General features: G+C 41.6%; 1 protein-coding gene and 1 pseudogene across 1 annotated transcript in view; one reads left to right on the forward strand and one right to left on the reverse strand.

Moving 5' to 3' along the window:
* Positions 1-16,211, forward strand: part of LOC138248633 (matrix metalloproteinase-18-like) — a 36,928-nt gene extending 20,717 nt beyond the window's left edge. Inside the window, exons 7-10 of the mRNA XM_069202365.1 lie at positions 5,560-5,693; positions 6,508-6,667; positions 9,934-10,037; positions 15,354-16,211. Coding sequence (XP_069058466.1) covers positions 5,560-5,693; positions 6,508-6,667; positions 9,934-10,037; positions 15,354-15,466 — 511 coding nt within the window. The 3' untranslated portion in view covers positions 15,467-16,211. The remainder of the gene's footprint in view (positions 1-5,559; positions 5,694-6,507; positions 6,668-9,933; positions 10,038-15,353) is intronic.
* Positions 4,242-4,350, reverse strand: LOC138251028 (5S ribosomal RNA; annotated as a pseudogene).
* Positions 16,212-22,229: the final 6,018 nt, after the last annotated feature.

Below are 22,229 nucleotides of genomic sequence, written 5' to 3' on the forward strand. Positions count from 1 at the left end.
AAGAATCTGTTGCACACCTTTTTCTAGTGTGGTGAGGCATTTTATCTCTGTCCTTGTGTTTAGGGAACATATCCATGAAGGAAGCTATCCTGCTAGAAATACTCCCTATACTTAATTGCAACAGAGACCATTAACGTTCATTACTGGTTGAGACTGTGACATTCTCGTGTAAGGGAGAAACATGTTGATACACGGATTAAATAATAACGGAAATGTCCCTACGTTTTATTAAAAATAAGCATGACTGGCAGCAAAAACTAATCATATTAATTACTAGGGTTTCCTTACTGTCACCCTACCTCATGGTATTGTTCCGTCCATTATTTTCTGTTCTAAAAGAATTCCTAACTTTCAGCATGGAATTTACACTCCACGTTCTACGACCATCCAGGCTTCATACAGATGCTTACTTAAAATGTGGGATATCGATTGAACAGGGCAGGGTCACTCACACAATAGTGTGGTTATGTTACTTGTCATTTTTAGGTCGAGCGTTAGTGTATGGCCTGCTGTATACTAAAGTATACAATAGAGTGAGTTCCAGCATTTTGATTTGTTAGTTGCAGTGTCCTTCAAACATCCTTGCTTGCTAGTGGTCAGTTCTGCCTCTATGTCCTGCCTTTTTTCACTTTGGGAGCAGCACAAAGTACTGTGTAATTGCGCTATGTCCTGTTTATCTCTTCTGTAAGGGACTTTTTTGGGGCATTTGCCTGTTTCACCTCAACAGTGTGGGTGCATGTTCAGTCCCTCCCCCCCACCAGCTCCCTCTGAAAACATAAACCAACAGCAGAGGGGGGCTTTTCCAGGGCCAGCTCGCCCTCTTTATTTTCAGTCTGTGTGGCAAGAAAAGTCCACTCAGTAATTTACAATGCTAGGAGCTCTAACTCGAGCAAACATGAGAGCACTGCATTCCCCCACCCCACCCCCAGCTTTGTAAACTCCTAACCGGATTTTTCTTGCCACACAAATGAAAGAAAACGCAGCGCGATCACGCTATGTAAACCCCAGCGTGAATGCGCTGCGTTTTTTTTTCTTTTCATTTGTGTGGCAAGAAAAGTCCAGTTAGGAGTTTACAACGTTAATAGCTCTAACTCGAGCAAATGCGTGACCCGTTGCATTGAAAATGTTCATAAACTCCTCTATTTAAAATGCTCTGGGTAACGTCCGATTCTCTCATGTTCACACGCTGCAGCAGCCCCTCCCCAACCTAGCACGATTATCAGACGGACCCTCTCACACACTCAATTACAATGGACAACCCTGACCTGACACAGCATGTGCTGTTTAAAATGCTCTGGGTTATGTCCGATTCTCTCATCTTCACACGCTGAAGCAGCCCCTCCCCAACCTAGCACAACTATCAGATGCCCCCTCTCACACACTCAACTACAATGGATAACCCTGACCTGACACAGCATGTGCTGCGCCTCCTTGGACCCCTCTTTAGGGCATGACAAGGAGGAGTCACCAGGGGAGACGCTGCTTCTGAACAGCAGCGTTCATTCTCCCCTCCCAAGGACGATTAGTTGCTGCTATGCAGGAGTTCTCTCTTCGTTATCCCACTGAGTGGCGACACCTCCATCCACTCTGGCCTGGAGAAATATCTCTATCACTACCTTAAATCCAGAAATAAATAGGAAGGCAAGCCCTCTTCTTGCACTTTTTTCACATAATGGAGAGGCTCTGTCACTCTGTAAGTGCCATCTGCAACATATTCCTCATGCCTTACAGGCAGAGGGTGGCTAGTCTTTTCTTTACTTTTGTCAAACCAGGTTCCCACAGAAAGTATTTAGAAGTTGTTGAAAAAATCAGGTTACCCCCTGTTCAAGCACAGACCCTCACTCTAGTCAGGGTAAAAGAGAATCACCCTCAGCTAACCCCTGCTTACCCCCTTGGTAGCTTGGCAGAGCAGTAGGCTTAACTTCAGAGTGCTAGGTGTAAAGTATTTGTACCAACACACACAGTAACTTAATGAAAACACTACAAAATGACACAACACAAGTTTAGAAAAATGGGAAATATTTATCTAAACAAAACAAGACCAAAACAACAAAAATCCACCATACACAAGTCAAGTTATCAATTAAAAATCAAAAAGAGTCTTTGAGTAGTTTTAAAAACACACTAGCGCTGCTAGAGTGAAAATGTACCTGGTGTGCGTCAAAAATAACCCCGCACGGGTGGGTGTGCGTCAAAAATAACTCTGCACGGCGGTACTTGAGTCAAAAATCCAGCCGCACGATGATTTGAAAATCCTGCAGCGCAGGTTGTGATCTCCCAGCCTCCGTCAGCGATGCTGCGCGTCGTTTCTCCTGCTCCGTGCGTTGATTTTTCGGTCGCGTTTCCTGCGAGCGTCGTTTCTCAGCTGCGGAGCCGGCGGCGCGTCATTTTTTCAGCCGCAGATCGGATTTGCGTCAATCTTTTCCCCGCACAGCGCTCTGTGTGTGGATTTTCTTGTCTTTAGGCTGCCAGCTTCTCCTTTCAGGGTCCCAGGAACTGGATGGGCATCACAGGGCAGAGTAGGAGTCTCTCCAGAGACTCCAGGTGCTGGCAGAGAGAAGTCTTTGCTGTCCCTGAGACTTCAAGCAACAGGAGGCAAGCTCTAGATCAAGCCCTTGGAGATTTCTTCTCAAGATGGAAGGCACACAAAGTCCAGTCTTTGCCCTCTTACTCTGGCAGAAGCAGCAACTGCAGGATAGCTCCACAAAGCACAGTCACAGGCAGGGCAGCTCTTCTTCCTCAGCTATTCAGCTCTTCTCCAGGCAGAGGTTCCTCTTGGTTCCAGAAGTGTTTCTAAAGTCTGTAGATTTGGGTGCCCTTCTTATACCCATTTTAGTCTTTGAAGTCACCTTTCTTCAAAGGGGACTCCCACCTACTTGTGAAATCCTGCCTTGCCCAGGCAAGGCCTCAGACACACACCAGGGGGTCGGAGCCGGCATTGTCAGAGGCAGGCACAGTCCTTTCAGATGAGAGTGACCACTCCACCCCTCCCTCCTAGCAGACATGGCTAATCAGGAAATGCAGGTTACACCCCAGCTCCCTTTGTGTCACTGTCTGGTGTGAGGTGAAAAACAACCCAACTGTCAAACTGACCCAGACAGGGAATCCACAAACACGGCAGAGTCACAGAATGGTTTAAGCAAGAAAATGCTCACTTTCTAAAAGTGTCATTTTCAAACACACAATCTTAAAATCAACTTTACTAAAAGATGTATTTTTAAATTGTGAGTTCAGGGACCCCAAACTCCACATGTCCATCTACTCTCTAGGGGAATCTACGCTTTAATCATATTTAAAGGTAGCCCCCATATTATCCTATGAGAGAGACAGGCCTTGCAACAGTGAAAAACGAAGTTCGCCGTATTTCACTGTCAGGGCATATAAACCACATTACTATATGTCCTACCTTATCCATACACTGCACCCTGCCCTTGGGGCTACATAGGGCCTACCTTAGGGGTGCCTTACATGTAAGAAAAGGGAAGGTTTAGGCCTGGCAAGTGGGTACACTTGCCAAGTCGAATTTACAGTTAAAACTGCGCACACAGACACTGCAATGGCAGGTCTGAGACATGATTACAGAGCTACTTATGTGGGTGGCACAACCAGTGCTGCAGGCCCACTAGTAGCATTTGATTTACAGGCCCTGGCACCTCTAGTGCACCTTACTAGGGACTTACTAGTAAATCAAATTTGCCAATCATGGATAAACCAATCACATACAATTTCACACAGAGAGCATATGCACTTTAGCACTGGTTAGCAGTGGGAAAGTGCTCAGAGTTCAAAAGCCAACAGCGACAGGTCAGAAAACAATAGGAGGCAGGAGGCAAAAAGACTGGGGATGACCCTGCATAAGCAAAAGTCCAACAGAATCCTTTCTCAAACAACATGCAAAATAATGCCCCTTCTTACAATACAAGTGAAAGTGAAAGAGACAGAGGGCTGTAGTTTAATGCTTAGGACGCAACAGTGGGTCATGTGCTATCCCCTGGGATGTTTTCATATGAACAGGTTTTATTTTGCACACGCCCTGCTAACCCATTCTTTCTGTGGTCGATAAATGGATCGTTGAGTTAATGACAGCTGTTACAGTGCCATCAAATGCTGTTCTTTTTTATTTCTTTTTTTAAGACAGGAAAAAAAAGAGTGCAGGAAATAAAAAGTGGAAAATTAAATTAGCGAGGAAGCTGTGTAATTGGGCTAAGACGTGCAGCACCTAGTGTATGCAAGAGGCTAAGTGCCTACAGCACCTGGTTATCCCAGGTGGTCTCCCATCCAAGTACTAACCAGGCCCGACCCTGCTTAGTTTCTGAGATCGGGCACATTCAGGGTGGTATGACCATAGGCAGGAAAAGGTGCAGTTTCAGCTCTCTTCTGCTCACCAAGCCCACCGCCCGGAGCCTGCTGCTCTTAATCACACCTGCACAGGCTCCTCTTGGGAAGTCGGACATGCGCTCACTGCCGGAGGCCCAATGCCCCAACCCACATGGAACACCATTTTTAGGGTCGAGCCTGCGTCACATGCACTTGCGCATGCGTTTCGGCTGCGAGACACATTAGTAGTTAGAAAAGGGCTCGGAGCCCCGCCCATGTCACTTCAGTGTCTTTCATTGGTTTGTGGGCTTGCCTTTCAAAATATGCTTACTTTCATTAGTGGAAGGCATGCATACATCATGCCTTTTCTGGTGGTTAGCCCTCCTTGAGCACAGTGACCAAGTACTGAAAACATGCGAGGCTCGCTGTTTTGCGTCTGGTTTGTGGTCTACTTTTTATCTTTTTTCGCAGCGCGATCTCGCTTGGCAGAAGTCGAGCGCTTTGCATGACATCGACCCTGTTACACAGTTAATTGCACTTTTGCCTGTTACGTAGATAATTGCACTTTTGCCCATAGGTTAATGTGGCAAAAAAAGTCCGGTTGGGAGTTTACAACTGCTAATAGCTCTAACTCGGAGAAATGCGAGACCTGTTGCTTTGCAAATGCTTGGTTTACATGATGGGGTGCACAGTAAGGCCTGTCAGCTGACCCGGACTGGGTGAGACAAACCAATTGCCTAGTTCGAGTGCTTATCAAAATACATCTGTTAATAAACAAACAAACTACTACTGACTTTTTCTAAGTGCACAGTATGCCACGTTAGATTGAGCGGAACAACACGCATTTCAGTGAACCATAAGGAACGCTGTAGCCTATTTGCGATTTACAAAGAATAATTTATAGCTTGAAAAATGTGCTTGCAGCTGTTTTTACTTGGGTAATTTGAGAAATACCACATCAGTGGTTTTTTTGTCAAGAAGAAATAATTTCTCTGGATTTACATCGTACCTTTTGTAGACATCGCAGAGAAAGAAAATCATCCAGGGTCCTCAATATCTAGAAATCGTGTTGTATTTTTCACGTATTTGCATTTTTCTGTTAAACTAGAATAATCGTTTACTGCTTGTTGACAGATTTCGATATCAATATCTCTTAAGCATATACATGGCCACTCATGTTTGTTATAAAACGTGCATTTCTGGAATATATTTTTTATTTGGAATTTTGTGTGTTGTTTTTAGAATGTTCTGGCGCAAGATTCCCAGCAGTTCAGAAGTCAGATCCTACTCAGTGCTCTCCTTTTGGCCATCTTTACCGTCGGGTATTGAAGCTGCTTATGAAAACCCTGCCACTGATCAAATCTATTTTTTCAAAGGTAGCAACGCATATGAAGGACTACTCATCTTCTATTCAAATTACCTACTATTTGATTCATTTTTATGGGAAACGCATGGATATTGCATACAGCATTTACTAAAGAGCCACATGTGTATTGCTAGGTCTGTTTTCAAGGGTCGAAATAAGAGCCACAGTGCCCTTCCCTCACATTTCCTTGCTGGGTTACCCTTCTGCAACAAATACCAGTTGTGGGGAAAGAGCCTGACCTTCAGATGGCCCCAAGTGCTTGGTTTGTCCCAAAAAATTAAAAGGTAATGCTACTGGTAAATGTTTCCTATATGAAGGTGCCACGTGCAGTCCAAAGTTTCAAACATTGTGGCATATCTTGAGCAAGTGCTTTTTAGAGTTTACAAAGGTATGAAATTAAAAAAATGTCAGTGAGATTGCCACAAGATTATAAACTTTATGGATTTCCAAATTAAATTGGTGGTTAGGTTTTCATGGGCCGTGGTTATGTGATGCTTGTGATTGTAATGATTGAAGGTTCAGGGTCTAAGAAAGCTTTTAGCATGACTTTCAGACCGGCCAAAAAACTAACATGTGAGGGATTCAGGTGCATGTGCCTTTGTTTATGAAGGCCCGCTAATTGCTGATCCTCATTTCACAGCTCCACCAAAGGAGACTGCTTTTCACGATGCTTTTCATATTTTGAAGCATGGATGCGTTTAATGTGCAGAGACTACACATGCAAGTGTGTCAATCAACATCTAGTAAGGTGTTAGTTTAATGAAACACCTTAAAGCAACGAGATGACTTTTTCTTCATTAAATTTTCTTAATTCCTTCTTGTAGGATCTAAATACTGGGCTTTCAGTGGAACTGACATGTTAGAGGGTTACCCCAAAAATATCCATCGGTTTGGCTTTCCAAGTTCTGTGAAGAAAATTGATGCAGCTGTCTATGATGAGGTTACAGAGAAGACCTATTTCTTTGTAGAGAACAAGTATTGGAGGTAAATATTGAAAATCATTATTTTCCTATCAATTCTTTCACAATTACAACATGTATATCGCGTCACCTATGGATCTACTCCTACATCTAGGTGAAACCCTCCACTTTTTTGCTACTCATCAGAATTAAACCTAGGTGTAGATTTATATGTCTCCACATCCTTTAGTCAGGGATTGAGCATCATATGAGTGAATTTACGAGTGTAAAATGACTGTGTGTAACTAATCATATATTAAATGAGATCTCCCTAATGAAAAGTATTGGGAAATTTAGAGAAGTTTATTTACTTGAAAATATTTAACTATATTTATTGAAAATATAAATAAAATAATTTAAAACAAATATTATTTACTTGAACTTGCAAAATAAAATAAAAAGTTACAGCATTTCAATTATGCAAGTTTCATGTTTATTAAATATCTAAATCATGTATGTATATTAATTTACTTTAATTTCTAAATATTAATTTGTAAGCAATTGTTTAAAAAATACCCAAACTCACTAACATTTTCATTTTTTTTAAATCTGCAGTAATAATTGTTAAAAGCACACTATTTCATAGGTCAAAAAGTTGAATTCCATTTTTTTTGTAAAATTGAAAGATTAAATGTATAATCAAAAAATACAGTTTGTTAGTTGCGCTTAATTTTTCCACACACACCCAGACGCACACACACACACACACACACACACACACAGACAGATATATAAAAACAGTACCCTTTCAGGTTTAAAGTGCTGCATAAAATATGCAAAAAAAGAAGTAAGGAGCCCAGGTAGTTCAAACATTTTAGGTGGAGCGCCGGGTCTTTGAATGGAGCACCCAACAACACCACCGACACTCAATCCAAAACTGTTCTTCTAGGCATAGGTATTTTGAGAGCTTTGAAGGAGACTTAAAAAAACGAATTTCAAAAGGGCAATACAAATGAATTATTTTACTTTAGACTGCAAAACTATGATGGGTGTTAACATTTTTGGGGTGATATGTATTACACATTTTCATATCTGTTAGAAATTGGGGTCTCCAGCTGGCAAAAGATATGCACCCTGTCCAGGTAGGGACCACAATCCCAGTAAGGGTAAGTCAGTTACACACCATAAATTAACCTGTGCTCACCTGTCTGGTATCTTGGCACACAGCAGGCAGGCTTAATTAATGAGACAATGTGTAAAGTGTTTCTCGTAACACTTAAAACAGTACGACAGTAAAAACACAATCCAAAAAGACACCATACCTAGTAAAAAAAGTAGAATTTATTTTATTTTCTGAGTGCTTAAAAGCCTAAAGTGCCAACTGGGGCTAACTGGCCACACTATACTGGGTGAAATCCCAAAGTTCAGGCCGACCACAATGGAATGCGGGGCAGATACAGTCCCAGACAATTCCTGCTGAAGTTTTAGCTTCTAAAAGTTGAGTCAAGAGTCCCGTTCGCAGGGAAGAAGTTCCCAGCAAGCAAGGAGAGTGTGGGCAGTAGTGGTCAGGGGGCAGGAAAAGTTGGTCGGGCGTTGTAGATGGGAGGACTAGACCCTCACAGTCAGGAGCAGCAATGCTTGCTGTGCAAAGAGACACATTTGTGGTGGCTCATGAGGATTCTTTTTATGAGTGGCACGATTCTTCTGCGAGCAGGCCTGTTCACAGTCGCGAAGAACCCAAAGCTTGATTTCAGGAGCCACAAAAACACTTACAAGGGCCCAGGACTGGAGAGATGCCTCTTAGATGTCAGGAACTGGTTGAAGACAGGCCCAGGAGCTGTAGCAGTTGTGTTGGAAGTCTTTTGTGTCCCTGAGATGCCAGAAGAATAGGAGGCAAGCCAGAAAGCCCTTGGAGTTAGCCTGGGTTCAAGTGAGATGGGTCCAGTCCTTCCTCAGCAGGGCAGAAGGTAGCAGGCAGTAGGACAGCACTGCAGAAAAGCAGTTCTTCCGGAGCAGCATTTCAGAGTGGAAGTCCTTGTAGCAGAACAGCAGTCCTTCTTCCTGGCAGAGTTCTTCACAGGTCCAGAAGTGTACTGATTTGGGTGGGTAAGAGGCCAAGTACTTACACCTAGTTGTGCCTTTGAAGAAGGGGTGACTTCATAGAAGGGTTTGTGAAGTACACAGAGCTCCTTTCTTTCTGCCCTGGCTCCAGACTCACTATAGGGGGGTAAGCATTGGTTTGTGTGGGAGCAGGACACCGCCTATTGAGATGTGTCAGCTCCTCCCTCCCATCCTGCCCAGGATGACCCAACAGCATGCAGATGGCCACTCAGTCACACCTTCCCTTCCTTTGTGTGAGGTTATCTATAGGAAATACAGGAAACTAGCTGTCACTCTACCCCAGGTGTGTATTGGAGGCAGGCCTCATGGTTAAGAGCAGAAAAATGACAACTTTCTAAAAGTTGCATTTTCAAAATTGTAACACTAAATCCGACTTTATCATTAAAGAGGTTTTATTATTACAGTTCCATAGGTACTAAACATGACAGGTCTACTTCTTCTCAATCAGGAATTATCAAATATAATAAGGAAGCCCTAATGTTAACCTATGAGAGGGGTAAGCCTCAGAGTAGTGGAAAACACATTTAGGAGTTTTTCACTACCAGGAAATATAAAACTTAAAGTGCATGTCCTACCTTTAACTTACGTAGCACCCGATTCTATGGGCTCCCTAGGACCTACCTTAAGGGTGACTTGGAGGTAGTAAAAGAGGAGTTTACGGGTTGCAGTGGCAGGCCTGAGGCATGTTTAAAGTGCCACTTAAGTGTGTGGCACAATCAGTGCTGCAGGCCCATTATTAGCATTTAATTTACAGGCCCTGGGAACATAAAGTACACTTTATTAGGGACTCATAAGTAGGTTAAATATTCCATTTGTGGACACACCAATGTTATTATGTTTTAGGGAGCAGTGGTAAAGTGCCCGAAGTCCTAAGGCCAAAAAAAGGAGGTCAGAAAATAGGAAGAGTAAGGCAAAATGTTTGGGTGGCCCTTCAGAGAGGGTAATTTCCAACAACATCTATTTAGTAAATGTATACCCTTAAAGAAATAGTTATTACATAAAAAAACATTTGATTTGCTTGTTGCCTGCAAGAAAGCAATGATTTCTTTCTTTCTATTTGTCTTTCTTTTTTTCTTCCTGCCGTTGCAAAAAGACATCATGGAATTAGTTTGAGACAAGGATTAAAATAACATTCAATAACTCAAGCATTCATCTTAAAGTTTGCTTACTCGTTATTATAAATGTCCTTTTCAATTCTTCCATAATTGACATGAATTAACTTTTTTTCAGTTATAATGAACGGACAAAGACTATGGAGAAAGGATTTCCTAAGCATATTGTGGGTGATTTTCCAGGGCTTGTCCAGAATATTCAGGCAGTTTTCCAGTCTGATGGTAAGTGGAATGACTTTCAGAATATAATTCGAATCAATCAGGTTGCTACCCTTAAATCAGCTTGTGGAAACGACCTGAAAAAGTGTCAGAAATAGAATATCTTCTAGAATAAAGTAATAGAAATTTCCAAAGAAAACATGCATTATTTTGGGAAAAGGGAGAAGGCAACATAAAGAGAACACTTGGTTATTCCGTCCAAAATATCTAGTTAGTGTTGCTCTCACTATCTAACTAAATTAGAGGTGAAGCATTCTTGTCAATTGAACTCAATTCTTTGTGTCTCATCTTCAAAAGCTTCTATCCTAGTTTAAGAAAATCCTAAACCAGTTATAGGATTACTCTTCCTCTCTCAAGGTAGTCTTACGATTTGTGACTAAATATATTTAAGCTTGTTTTCACATTATTTGAAAAAAAGAGTTAATTCTGTGCTCAGTTCCATAAATGTGAATGTAATCAATAGATTCAAAGTTGATTACTGCAACTTCCTTTGTTGTATTACTTCACAAAAATATCTTCATTGTTTGAAGGTACTTTAAAGAGCAGTAGCTCAACTGGTCTTGAACACCCTCAGAGAACTGAACTCTCAGTGGTAAAGGTGTGAAGCTAATCTCGAATGCTGAGTTTAGTTAATCTGTAACTGTTTGGAAATTATATTTACAAAGTTGTTTAGGACATCACAATCATTTGTATATGGGTAAAGCAGGTGGGTTCAACCTTGTGTAACCACCCTGGGCAATGCTGACGACCAGAAAAGTAAAGCAGAATGCCGCAGGATATGTTGGGAATAAATAGCCTGATTGCCAGGAGAACCAAGTGATTGTAGGTCAAAATGGGAATGAAAAGGAATGGCAGGAGAAAGGAGATTTTAAAGCATGCTGGCACTTTTCCATTTCCAAAATCCAGATGTACTGTCTACTACTTTCTACTTTTCTGCCGGCTTTTTATAAGTTACTGTGGTAGTTGTGTACCTTGTACACTTTGAAAAAAACTAAAATAGTTGTGTCACCACTGTCCATCCCTTTTTGTGACTGATCTTAAGCAGGAAATATTTGCTTTTAACCTAAACAAGAGGTCTAACTTCAGAAATGAACCAATGACAAATACAAAACTAATTTGGCAGAGGACACCTGGTTGCAATATATTTCTAAAGGAATCTTTATCGCAATGTGCTTGGTTAATGAGGGATGGGGATTGTTCAAGGGGGTATTTATAATAAGCAGGGAAAATGTTAGATAGAAATCACATGATCAGTTTGTTTACAAACGGTTATATGGGCGTACTGTTTTAAATGGATTTGAGAACAGCTTCATTTTCAGAAAGAGGACATAAAAACACGAAATCTTGTGGAAGTTGAACTGGTTTCGTCCAAATCCTATTTAGGGTTTCTAGCTTTCAAGGCAATAACATTTGAATATAATTAATGTGTAACATGTAGACAATAATTCAGCTCCACAACATACAAAAGGAGCCAAAAGCACAGGCAAATATTTTATTTAGATTTCCAAATGTTTCTCTTTATGGGATTTGATAGGTTAGATTTAAAATATGTCATTGGAGCAAAACAAATCTAAACCAATATCAACCTATAATTTCAAAATGACTTATTCCTAGTACATAGGTCGGAAAGCCCAGCAACTGATTTCATCAGGAAAGAATATCCCAGGAAGGCACTTGAAGGAATTTCAGTTCAGTAGATGATCGGCATCATCGCACTTCCGCCTTTTTATTGTAATTGGTACTTTAGAAAACATGATCAAAATATGGAACTACTGAACATGTGATTTTGTAATTGTTTGGCACCTTCAATCATAGAACTCCTTTGTGGAATGATTAGCAACTGTTTGAGACACACTGCTGTTCAAATGTATAAATGTTCAATTAGAATACAGAAGAGAATCCAAAATATCACAGAAAAACAATCACCCCTTTTGCTATCATAATTGAATTACATGAGTTTGCAACTTGCACTTTGCAGGTATTTAATACAGTCTCCAATAATGGGTTACCTTGCAGCCTCATACTTTAACAAACACCGGGGCAGATTTACAAGAAAGTGGTGCATTTGTCCCGATGCACCACTTTTCTTGTGCACCCCTACCGCCACCTAACGACACCATGGTTGCACCGTATTTATAATATGGTGCACTATGGCTGTTGTGAGCACAATAGCATCAAACCTTTTGATGCTATTGTGGTGCTTTACTGCACTAGCGTAACAAATGTTGACGCTAGTGCAGCAAAGCACAGGGAGGCCCATAGATTACTATGGGTGCGTCATTTTAAAACTTGCTCTGAGTAGGAGTTAAACATGACGGAATATATGGCACAGTGAAATGTTGTAAATTTTACTGTGCCATTTATTTGGGCCTCCCTGTGGGGGAACGTCACCCTTGCATACATTATGCCTGTCGCAGGCATAATTTGGCGCAAGGGGTTGTAAAGTGGCACAATGCATGCATTGCACTACTTTGTAAATTTGGCGCTAGGAAATGGCCTCCTTAACACCACATTAGCGTAAACAAAATTACACTAGTGTGGCGCAAGGAGGCACAAGGGCTTGCATATGTACCTTACAGATCAATGGAAAACACAGAAGCCCAGATTTATGGGCTTTGTGGTGCAGGGCAGCGCAGAAAGTCCCCTTGCTGCACTGCCTTGCGTCACTGGGAAAGGGCAGGAATGTGTGATATTTAAGAGAATACCGCACATTCCTGTCATTTTCCCAGTGCTGGCATGCTTTAGGCAGCATAGCACCAACGCAGGCACTCTTGTACCATGATGCAAGGGTGCAAGGGTGACTGCGTTGCATGCAGGATTGTTTTTGTGCAGGAAGGGGCACCTTCCTGCACAAAAAGAATCCAGAGAGGCTTTTTCCTACTTCTATGTGTGCTGCAGAATGCAGCTCACTTAGAAAGCAGAAAAAACAAGGAGAAATAAAGATATTTCTCCTTGTTACACCTTTCCCTGGGGGACATATCTTTTTGGCACATTCTTAGGTTCCTGTAAATCTGGGAATGTGTCAAAACCCATGGATATTATGTGTGAACACCCTCCCAACATCCATGGAAATCCCTCCCTGGCACACAGTAATGTAACACATTGATTTGCCCTGCATTACTGGAGATTTATGAAGCCACGCAGGGCCACTCAAGGTTAGTGTATGTCCAAGACATCTGGTAACAACAATTGTAATTTAGAGCACTGCTTTGAAAAGAACCTGCCTCTACAGAATTGAATGTGAAAACAATGGCATCTAAAAACATTTCTAAGAGCACGCTAATGGACATAACTATAGTGAGAGTAGCACTCCTCCAAGTCATTACACCCAGAGCATAGCTCTAAATGAATCTAGATTCTAACTAGAATACAGTGTGAATGTTGTTGAATGTGAGTTAATAATTGTATTTTAAAATGCTATCTCCTCAGAATTATTGCCTTCCTCACTATGCAGAATGCCATCATTTTCTGTGCCCTCTCTATCTATCATTGATGTAGTCTCTTGGTCATCTGTTTCCTTTCCTTATATTATCGACCCAGTACTTCATTCTCTTAAGTATCACCATTATCCAGTTCATTTTAACATCTGATTTCTATTTCTTGCCCCACCTTTGCCATGAGATTCTGAAATTACCAATTTCCCCTCATCAATGAACACTGACCATCCAATGTCTTTCTTCTTACCATGGGCATGTGGTGCAATCAAAAACAAATTTGACATGAAAAAGAAATTATCATGGAGTAAAACAAGTGTTTGTTGAGGATCATAGGTTTGGATGCTTAGATCTTGATGATCTAATGTCCCACAAATAGAGACCTATTAGCACTAATCTAGCTTTCTGCACGCTTATCATAGAGTGCATTTCCATTATTGCTTTATTGTATATGCTTGAACAGTAATGGCATTTTACAGTTATGTAGCTAGATGTAAAGACCCAGCCACATGCACTTTAATTCATCACCACTTAGAAACAGATTTCAGTTGCTGCCTCTCATGAGAATGAATCATGAGAAGTCAGCCATTGAGGTCTGCCCCAATATTTGTAACACGATGTTTGTCTCTTGTGCATAAATGTATTTTGATTGTGGAATTTGAAAAGGCCCCTTGGTTATTGGCAATCTGTGAGCTATGATCTTAAACGAACACACATATTTTAATGAGATGGACAATCTGACATTAAAAACCTTTATGATACTGGGTGCCACTAATACTTTCGCAGCTAGCGATGGTATCTTGCTGCAGCCTTACAAGAGATGTACTTGCATATTTGATTGGTACTATTTGGGCTAGATGGGTTTTTAGGAAAAGCTTTATTAGAGAAAAATAAGTTTCGTCAATAGCATGGGGGAAAATAGAATGTTCCAGTGAAACCTTGAAAAAACATGTGAAATTCCATGAGGGTACTATTTGTTGTAAGTGACATTTTGACAGAACCTAAATAATAAAATGTATAAAGAATTATTGAAACATAACAAGCTGCTCTCCTGCCCTTCTCTTATCAACATTGAAAATAGCACAGCTATTAACAACGAGAGTAAGAAAGGGGCTGATGGCCGTTCTAATGCAGAAGAAAATCATTCAAGATGGCTCCTGAGAATCAGCCTTGGTTTCACTCTGTGAACGATATCAGCTAAAGCGTTATTCGGGAGGTGAAGAAAACTTCATCATACGGTTGCTGAAAGCTGAGTGCAAACTAATGCTGGCGACAAGTTTTTATTATTAGGTTCATTCCTTCCAGGAAAAATACACGAGTTTCTTTGTTTCTGCTATTAGGCATTAATCAGGTTGTTCTAATAAAGGAATGAGTTTCGCTAATCCAAAAGTGGAGATGTTACAACTGACCCCACGCTGTTCCAGTGATGTGGCCACTGGTTATCATTCTTTCTGTGCTGACAATTGTAGCAACAACAGCTCTGGTAGTGGGTTCTTTAGCTAGAGGGTAGGTTAGTCTGCATTCAGTTCACAAAAAGCTAGACATTAAAGAAATTAAGTGCTAAAGTCTTGATACAGTAATCAAAATAGCAAAAGGGAAGTACCAATTCAACTATGAAAAGATGTGTCAGAGAAATGAAACCCATAGGATGTGAATTGTGATGGTAATGTTTTCTGGTTCAATATGAAAAGTCAAGGACAAGGCAATTCAGGAAATTGTTATTATGTGCAGCATAGAGATCTCTTATCTGTGTGCAATAAATCAAGTGAATTCTTCCTTAGTTGAATTGGGGGATGTTTAAAAGATTACTCTGAATATATTTATTTGTTTACAATTGCTAATGTGTGTAAACTTGCATACTAACTGCGATTTAATTTATCAACAGGGTTTTTGTATTTCTTCAAAGGAAAATGGCAGTATGAGTTCAGTACAACTTTCAAGAGAGTAATGCGCATCTTGAGAACGGACAGCTGGCTTGGCTGCAATGATGAAAATTAAATGTACATTGCTCCTTACTGCATCAAATAAAATATTTTTATACAGATTTATAAAAGCAAGAATTATTTTCATTATAAATATTTCGGTCAGATTCAAAAAGTCAATAGTAAACCTAAGTGGACAGAAAGAAAGTTACTCTTTTTTTACATGCGGTAGCGTTTCTGCCACTGAACATAAGGCAGTGCATTTGCATAAAACATTTTCTCAAAATTTAATCATAGAGAAAATGATTTTCTAAACGGTAAACCACTTTCTCATCATACTCCTGAAATCTGGAATTGATTCTTGAACAATACTGAAAAGACATGTTGGCCAACATTTTCCTGATGTACATTTGTAGCTGTTTTCCTGCTGAGAAGTGGAGTAGCTGAAATGGTATTGCTACCTTTGATGCCACAGAGATGATCTATATGTGACAACTTTGCATTATGTTGTTTGAAGTCATAACTAACTGTAAAGGGATGTAATAAAAGCCTATGTTAAGGTGCATTTGCTGTAGAATAATGATTTAATGTGACGTTGTAGAGCTATTTTACTGCAAGTATAATCATTTGTTTTGATTTCATGTGTTTCCTTATCATGTTAATTAATAGTTTTCCCTAAAGTGATAGTGAATTTCCAGAAGGAAATGTTTGAAATGTTACATGTTAATGTCACAAATGTAGTTCTGTGCTATATTCACTGATGTGTATTAACAGAGTTATTTCCTTTTAAATCTACTGTAACATAAACACTGACAACATTATTAATGGTGAATTCATATTTTTAAATTTTACATGTATTAATTTGCATAAATGAATGTGCCATTTAATTTATTTTAGATGGCTTAAGTGAAGCCTGCAAAGCCTTGTTTTCTAGATGTGCGGATAAATGTGTAGTCATTCTTGCGAAGGTCACATTTCTTTCAGACTTTGTAACCATAGTGAAAAAGTAACCTTGACGATCGTACATACAGGAACCAGAGGATGTGAAAACTGGCTGAGCTTTCAATTTTGTTTCAAATCATACAGATGAGCTACGATGGATGCCTTTCTCATGATAGACTTGGGAATATGACCCTATGTTGCAGATCCATGTTGCATGATGGACTTTTGATTTATGTCACACTGCTGATGGACGAATCATCAATCACTGTGGATTTAATTTACAGTTCCCCAGTTGGATTGAGAAGAGAACTTGTCTAGACTTTGAGAGGTACAGACCTCTTGATCCTTATCCCGCATTTCCAATGCTTTGCTAGGACTTCACATTTTTCCCCTGACCCAAGAAGAAGACTCTTGACTTAGCTTCGATAATGCTGATACCTTCCCTATTTACAAACTTTTGCCACTCTTGTCTAGCCACTGTTTGCCCCAGATGTTGTTTTTCCAAATTCTTCTTGTCCTCCTTTTACTTTTTGCCCACGTGTGTTTTAGCCCAGCAAATGCAAACTTAAGACTGGCCAATTTGTAGGGAGTTCCCTTGCCTAGTTAGAGAATGTAGATGTTTGCTAATTTTTCTTCATGCCTAAAAGATTTGGACAATGCTTGTTCACTGAGCAACAAATAATTTTGTTGCTGTTTTGTATTGCTATCATTGAGTGTTTATTCCTTTTGATGTTAGTCCGTCTAAATTTCTTTCAACACCTTGGTCAATCCATGGTGATTCTGTACCTTTGTAGGTTTGCCTTCAGAATTGTCTACATTAGTCTGATTAGGAGCATATAATAGAAACCCCTTAACTTTATTCCCGACTGAAGCTTTCCTTTGATGGTTAAATGGGTCATACTGTAATCTTAAATTGTTAAGTTAGAAGCCTAAACTTTGTACCCCTTATGTTAGGAGAAAAGATTAATTGACCTTTGTTAGAGCTTGCCTGAAATGCTCCAGCAGAAGAAACCTGTAAACATTCCCAAAACATTTGCATGGCGTTCACTGAACCACTGCCCTCTATGACGCCCCTTTCCTCTCCCATCTGCTCTTCCCATGGACATCAACTCACTGAAATACCAAGGCTAACAGAAGTGACATCACGCTCCCTTTGACATCCATGAAATTATATGAAGCTTGATCCTCTATTCCAAGAAGTGATGCCACATGACCTCTACAATGATGACACCACAATTATTGATGCCACTGAGTACTAATACATACCTTAAAGAGAAAATATATTGGTGAATCACAGGGATGTTCACAAAAACGAGCTTAAGAAGAACAATAGGTGTCATTCCCATCAGTATCAATCCATCTGAACCATAATTTGAATATGGCTTGAGTTGCTTGTTATCTTTGATAACATGCTTAATTTTCTGATCACCTGTATGTCACTATCACACTTGCAAAACATAGATGTGACTATTTTGTTCAAACACATCATTCGATTTGGCCTAGAGAGCTTTAGCTGTGTTATGATCCTCATGTAATGAAAGCAAAGTTAAAAAAAACAGAAATTGTGTCAGCTCTCTTCATCCATTGGTCTTTTCAGCAGTCATTAACATTTTGCTTCTGTCCACTGGGGCATAAAGCATGAAGTAATGAACCAGCTGACTTTATCCATTGGTTGCCATGTGCTCTGAGTGGCGGCATTTTACCTGTTGACTTACATACATGTGCCTAGAAAGAAGTGCACTTCAGTGCCAGGGATGGCGGGCAAATACTTTACTCCTACAATCTGTACATTTTCTTTGTGTCAAGAAGAACAATATTTTGTCGTGAAAGGACCCAAACTGTTCTATTAAATTTGTATGTAATTGTTATTTTTTTAAATTTAACATTGTTATTACAAGCATGTGGTGCCACAATTAGATGGGATGCTTTTTGTTTTTCTCTTTGTTGCACATTTTTTAAATAATAAAAAATAAACATCTCACCAGCTTCCCTAGTTTAGTTTAGTTTAGTTTTATAGATTTATAGAGGGCATAGTTACCCAAGGGGCATCCCAGCGCTAACAACACATAACTACGCGAGGGAAAGAAAGGAGTGAATTAGTTGCAGAAAAGAATGTTTTTTAGTTTTTTCCTGAACAGTCGCTCTGAAGGTTCATGGTGGAGCTCAGAGGGGAGAGCATTCCAGAGGTGAGAGGCCTTGCTGGAGAAGGAATTGCTTCCCCAGGATCTCTTGGACCGGGGGATATGAACATTCCGGAGAGAAGAGGATCTCAGGCTTCTAGATGGAGTGTTAAAAAAAATCAGTTTTCTGAAAAAGGTCGGGCCCCCACCATTTAGGGCCCTATGAACAATACAAAGGGGGTCATTCTGACCCTGGCGGTCATGGACCGCCAGGGCCAACGACCGTGGAAGCACCGCCAACAGGCTGGCGGTGCTTCTGGGGCCATTCTGACCGCGGCGGTAAAGCCGCGGTCAGAATAGGGAAACCGGCAGTTTCCCGCCGGTTTCCCGCTGCCCCAGGGAATCCTACACGGCGGCGCTCCAAGCAGCGCCGCCATGGGGATTCCGACCCCCTTCCCGCCATCCTGTTTCTGGTGGTTTTCACCGCCAGAAACAGGATAGCGGGAACGGGTGTCGTGGGGCCCCTGGAGGCCCCTGCAGTGCCCATGCCACTTGCATGGGCACTGCAGGGGCCCCATAACAGGGCCCCATTAAGATTTTCAGTGTCTGCTTGGCAGACACTGAAAATCGCGACGGGTGCAATTGCACCCGTCGCACACCAGCAACTCCGCCGGCTCCATTCGGAGCCAGCTTCCTCGTAGCTGGGGCTTTCCCGCTGGGCGGGCGGGCGGCCTTTTGGCGGTCGCCCGCCAGCCCAGCGGGAAAGTCAGAATGACCGCCGCGGTTCCCGCCAGGCGGGCGGCTTCCGCCGCCCGCGGGGGTCAGAATGACCCCCAAAGTGCATTAAAATGAATCTGCTCCTTAATAGGGAGCCAATGAAGAGTCAAGATAGCCGGCTTTGCAGAGGAATGTTTGGGTAGCTGAATGAGAAGCCTGGCTGCTACATTTTGCACTCTCTGCAACTTCTTTATCACATAAAGCGGGGAGCTAAAAAACAAAGAGTTCCTGTAATCGAGCCGGGAAAGAATTAAGGTTTGAATAAGAATTCTTCTGGCCGTAAAAGGTAGAAGATTAAGGATCTTCCTTAGAGCTCTTAGGAGACCAAAGCAAGTGGAAGAGATTTTGTTAGCTTGGAAATCCATAGTAAGTCGAGGATCCAGCCAAAAGCCACGACTTTTTACATGTGCTTTGGGAGAAGGGAGATTGTTAAATGCTTCTGAAAATGATGAAAGGGGAGAAGCAAGGGGCCATTGCCTAGGACCATGACTTCCGATTTCCCATCATTGAATTTAAGTTTAGATTTAATCATCCAATCGCCAATGTCCTTCATGCAACAAGAGAGATTAGCAGCAGATGAGTCTCCAAGGCTAGAGAGGGACACCAATAATTGAGTGTCGTCAGCATAGGTAACCAAAGAGAGGTTGTAGGGAGCAATCCATATGCCAGACATATAGGCTTTGTCGATGCTTGTTTTTCATGCAGTCACAAGAATGAAGCATGGCAAGCTTACCAAAAAATGTGTGTTTTCTCATTTGTTTATTTTCATGATATATTTTAAAGTGTGCTGCACTACTTAAGCATTAATTTTACTAAACAGAAAGTGTAATGTCCAAGTAACTGCTGCAGACAGTAAACAGTGCTTGTTAGAAATGGGGTCTTTGGTTGGCAGTCAGGTTACCCCCGTCCAAGCACGGACCATCACTCTAGTCAGGGTAAAGAAGAATCACCCTCAGGTAACCCCCGCTCACCCCCTTGGTAGCTTGGCACAAGCAGGCAGGCATAACTTCAGAGTCTAGGTGTAAAGTATTTGTACCAACACACAAAGTAACTCAGTGAAAACACTACAAAATGACACAACACAGGTTTAGAAAAATAGGAAATATTTATCCAAACAAAACAAGAACAAAACGACAAAAATCCAACATATACAAATCAAGTTATTAATTTTAAAATCAAAAGAGTCTTAAATCCTTTTGTAAACAGTAAAAACACTGTTAGCGTTGAAAAGTACCTGGGTAGCGTCAAAATAACACGCACGGGAGAGTTTGCGTCGAATAAGGTTAGCGGTGCGTCGATTTCTCACCTGCAAGCAAGACTGTGCGTAGTTTCTCCTTCTCCAGTCGGGTTGGCGTGCATCAATTTTCCTCTCCACAGGAGAGCGATGCATTGATCCGGGCAAGCACTCAGATCCGGGCAGATGTAGCGTCATTTTTCCACGCCCAGCAAGGTTTGCTTCCAAAATCCTGCAGCACAGCATCAGGAAAGCCGCGCTGTGTGGGTTGCGATGTTACCAGCCTTCGTTAGCGGTGTTGCGTGTCTTTCTCCAGCCGTGTGTGTCGATCTTCCAGCTGCACTGCAGGCGGAGCGTCGATTTCAGACATGAAGCTGGCGGCACGTCGTTTTTTTCAGCCATGTCTCGGAGGTTGTGTTGGAAATTTCCCCACACGGTGGTCTGTGCGTGGATTTTCAATCTTGGTCTGCCAGCTTCACCTGTCAAGGCCCCAGGAACAGGATAGGGCACCACATGGCAGGGCAGGAGTCTCAGCAGAGAGTCCAGGTGCTGGCAGGGGAAGTTATGATGGCCTTCAACAACAGGAGGCAAGCGCAGGACAAGCCCTCAGAGATTTCTTCACAAGCAGGAATGCACAACAAAGTCCAGTCTTTGTCCCCTTTCACCAGGCAGAAGCAGCAACTGCAGGCTAGCTCCTCAAAACACAGTCACAGGCAGGGCAACACTTCTCCTCAGCTCTTCAGCTCTTCTCCAGGTAGAGGTTCCTCTTGATTTACAGAAGTGATCTAAAGTCTGTGGTTTTGGGTGCTCTTCTTATACCCATTTTGGCCTTTGAAGTAGGATTACTTCTAAGTAAAGTCTCTCTTGTTTGTGAAATCCTGCCTTGCCCAGGCCAGGACCCAGACACACACCAGGGGGTTTGAGACTGCATTGTGTGAGGGGAGGCACAACCCTTTTAGGTGTGAGTGACCACTCCTCCCCTCCCTCCTAGCACAGATGGCTCATCAGGATATGCAGACTACACCCCAGCTCCCTTTGTGTCACTGTGAGAGAGGTGCAAATAGCCCAACTGTCAAACTTACCCAGACAGGGAATCCACAAACAGGCAGAGCCACAGAATGGTTTAAGCAAGAAAATGCCCACTTTCTAAAAGTGCCATTTTCAAACACACAATCTCAAAACCAACTTTAGATGTATTTTTAAATTGTGAGTTCAGAGACCCCAAGCTCCACATGTCTATCAGCTCCCAAAGGGAATCTACGGTTTAGACATATTTAAAGGCAGCCCCCATGTTAACCTATGAGAGAGATAGGCCTCGCAACAGTGAAAAAAGAATTTGGAAGTATTTCACTGTTAGGACATATAAAACACATTACTATATGTCCTACCTCAAATATACACTGCACCGTGCCCATGGGGCTATGTAGGGCCTATCTTAGGGGTGTCTTACATGTAAGAAAAGGGAAGGTTTAGGCCTGGCAAGTGGGTACACTTGCCAAGTCGAATTGGCAGTTTAAAACTGCACACCCAGACACTGCAGTGACAGGTCTGAGACATGATTACAGGGCTACTGATGTGGATAGCACAACCAGTGCTGCAGGCCCACTAGTGGCATTTGATTCACAGGCCCTGGACACCTCTAGTGCACTGTATAGAGACTTACAGTAAATCAAATATACCAATCATGGAAATCCAATTACATACACATTGAACATAGGAGCATTTGTACTTTAACACTGGATAGCAGTGGTAAAGTGCCCAGAGTA

This window comes from Pleurodeles waltl, chromosome 8 (genome assembly GCF_031143425.1).
Source record: "Pleurodeles waltl isolate 20211129_DDA chromosome 8, aPleWal1.hap1.20221129, whole genome shotgun sequence".
NCBI lineage: Eukaryota > Metazoa > Chordata > Amphibia > Caudata > Salamandridae > Pleurodeles > Pleurodeles waltl.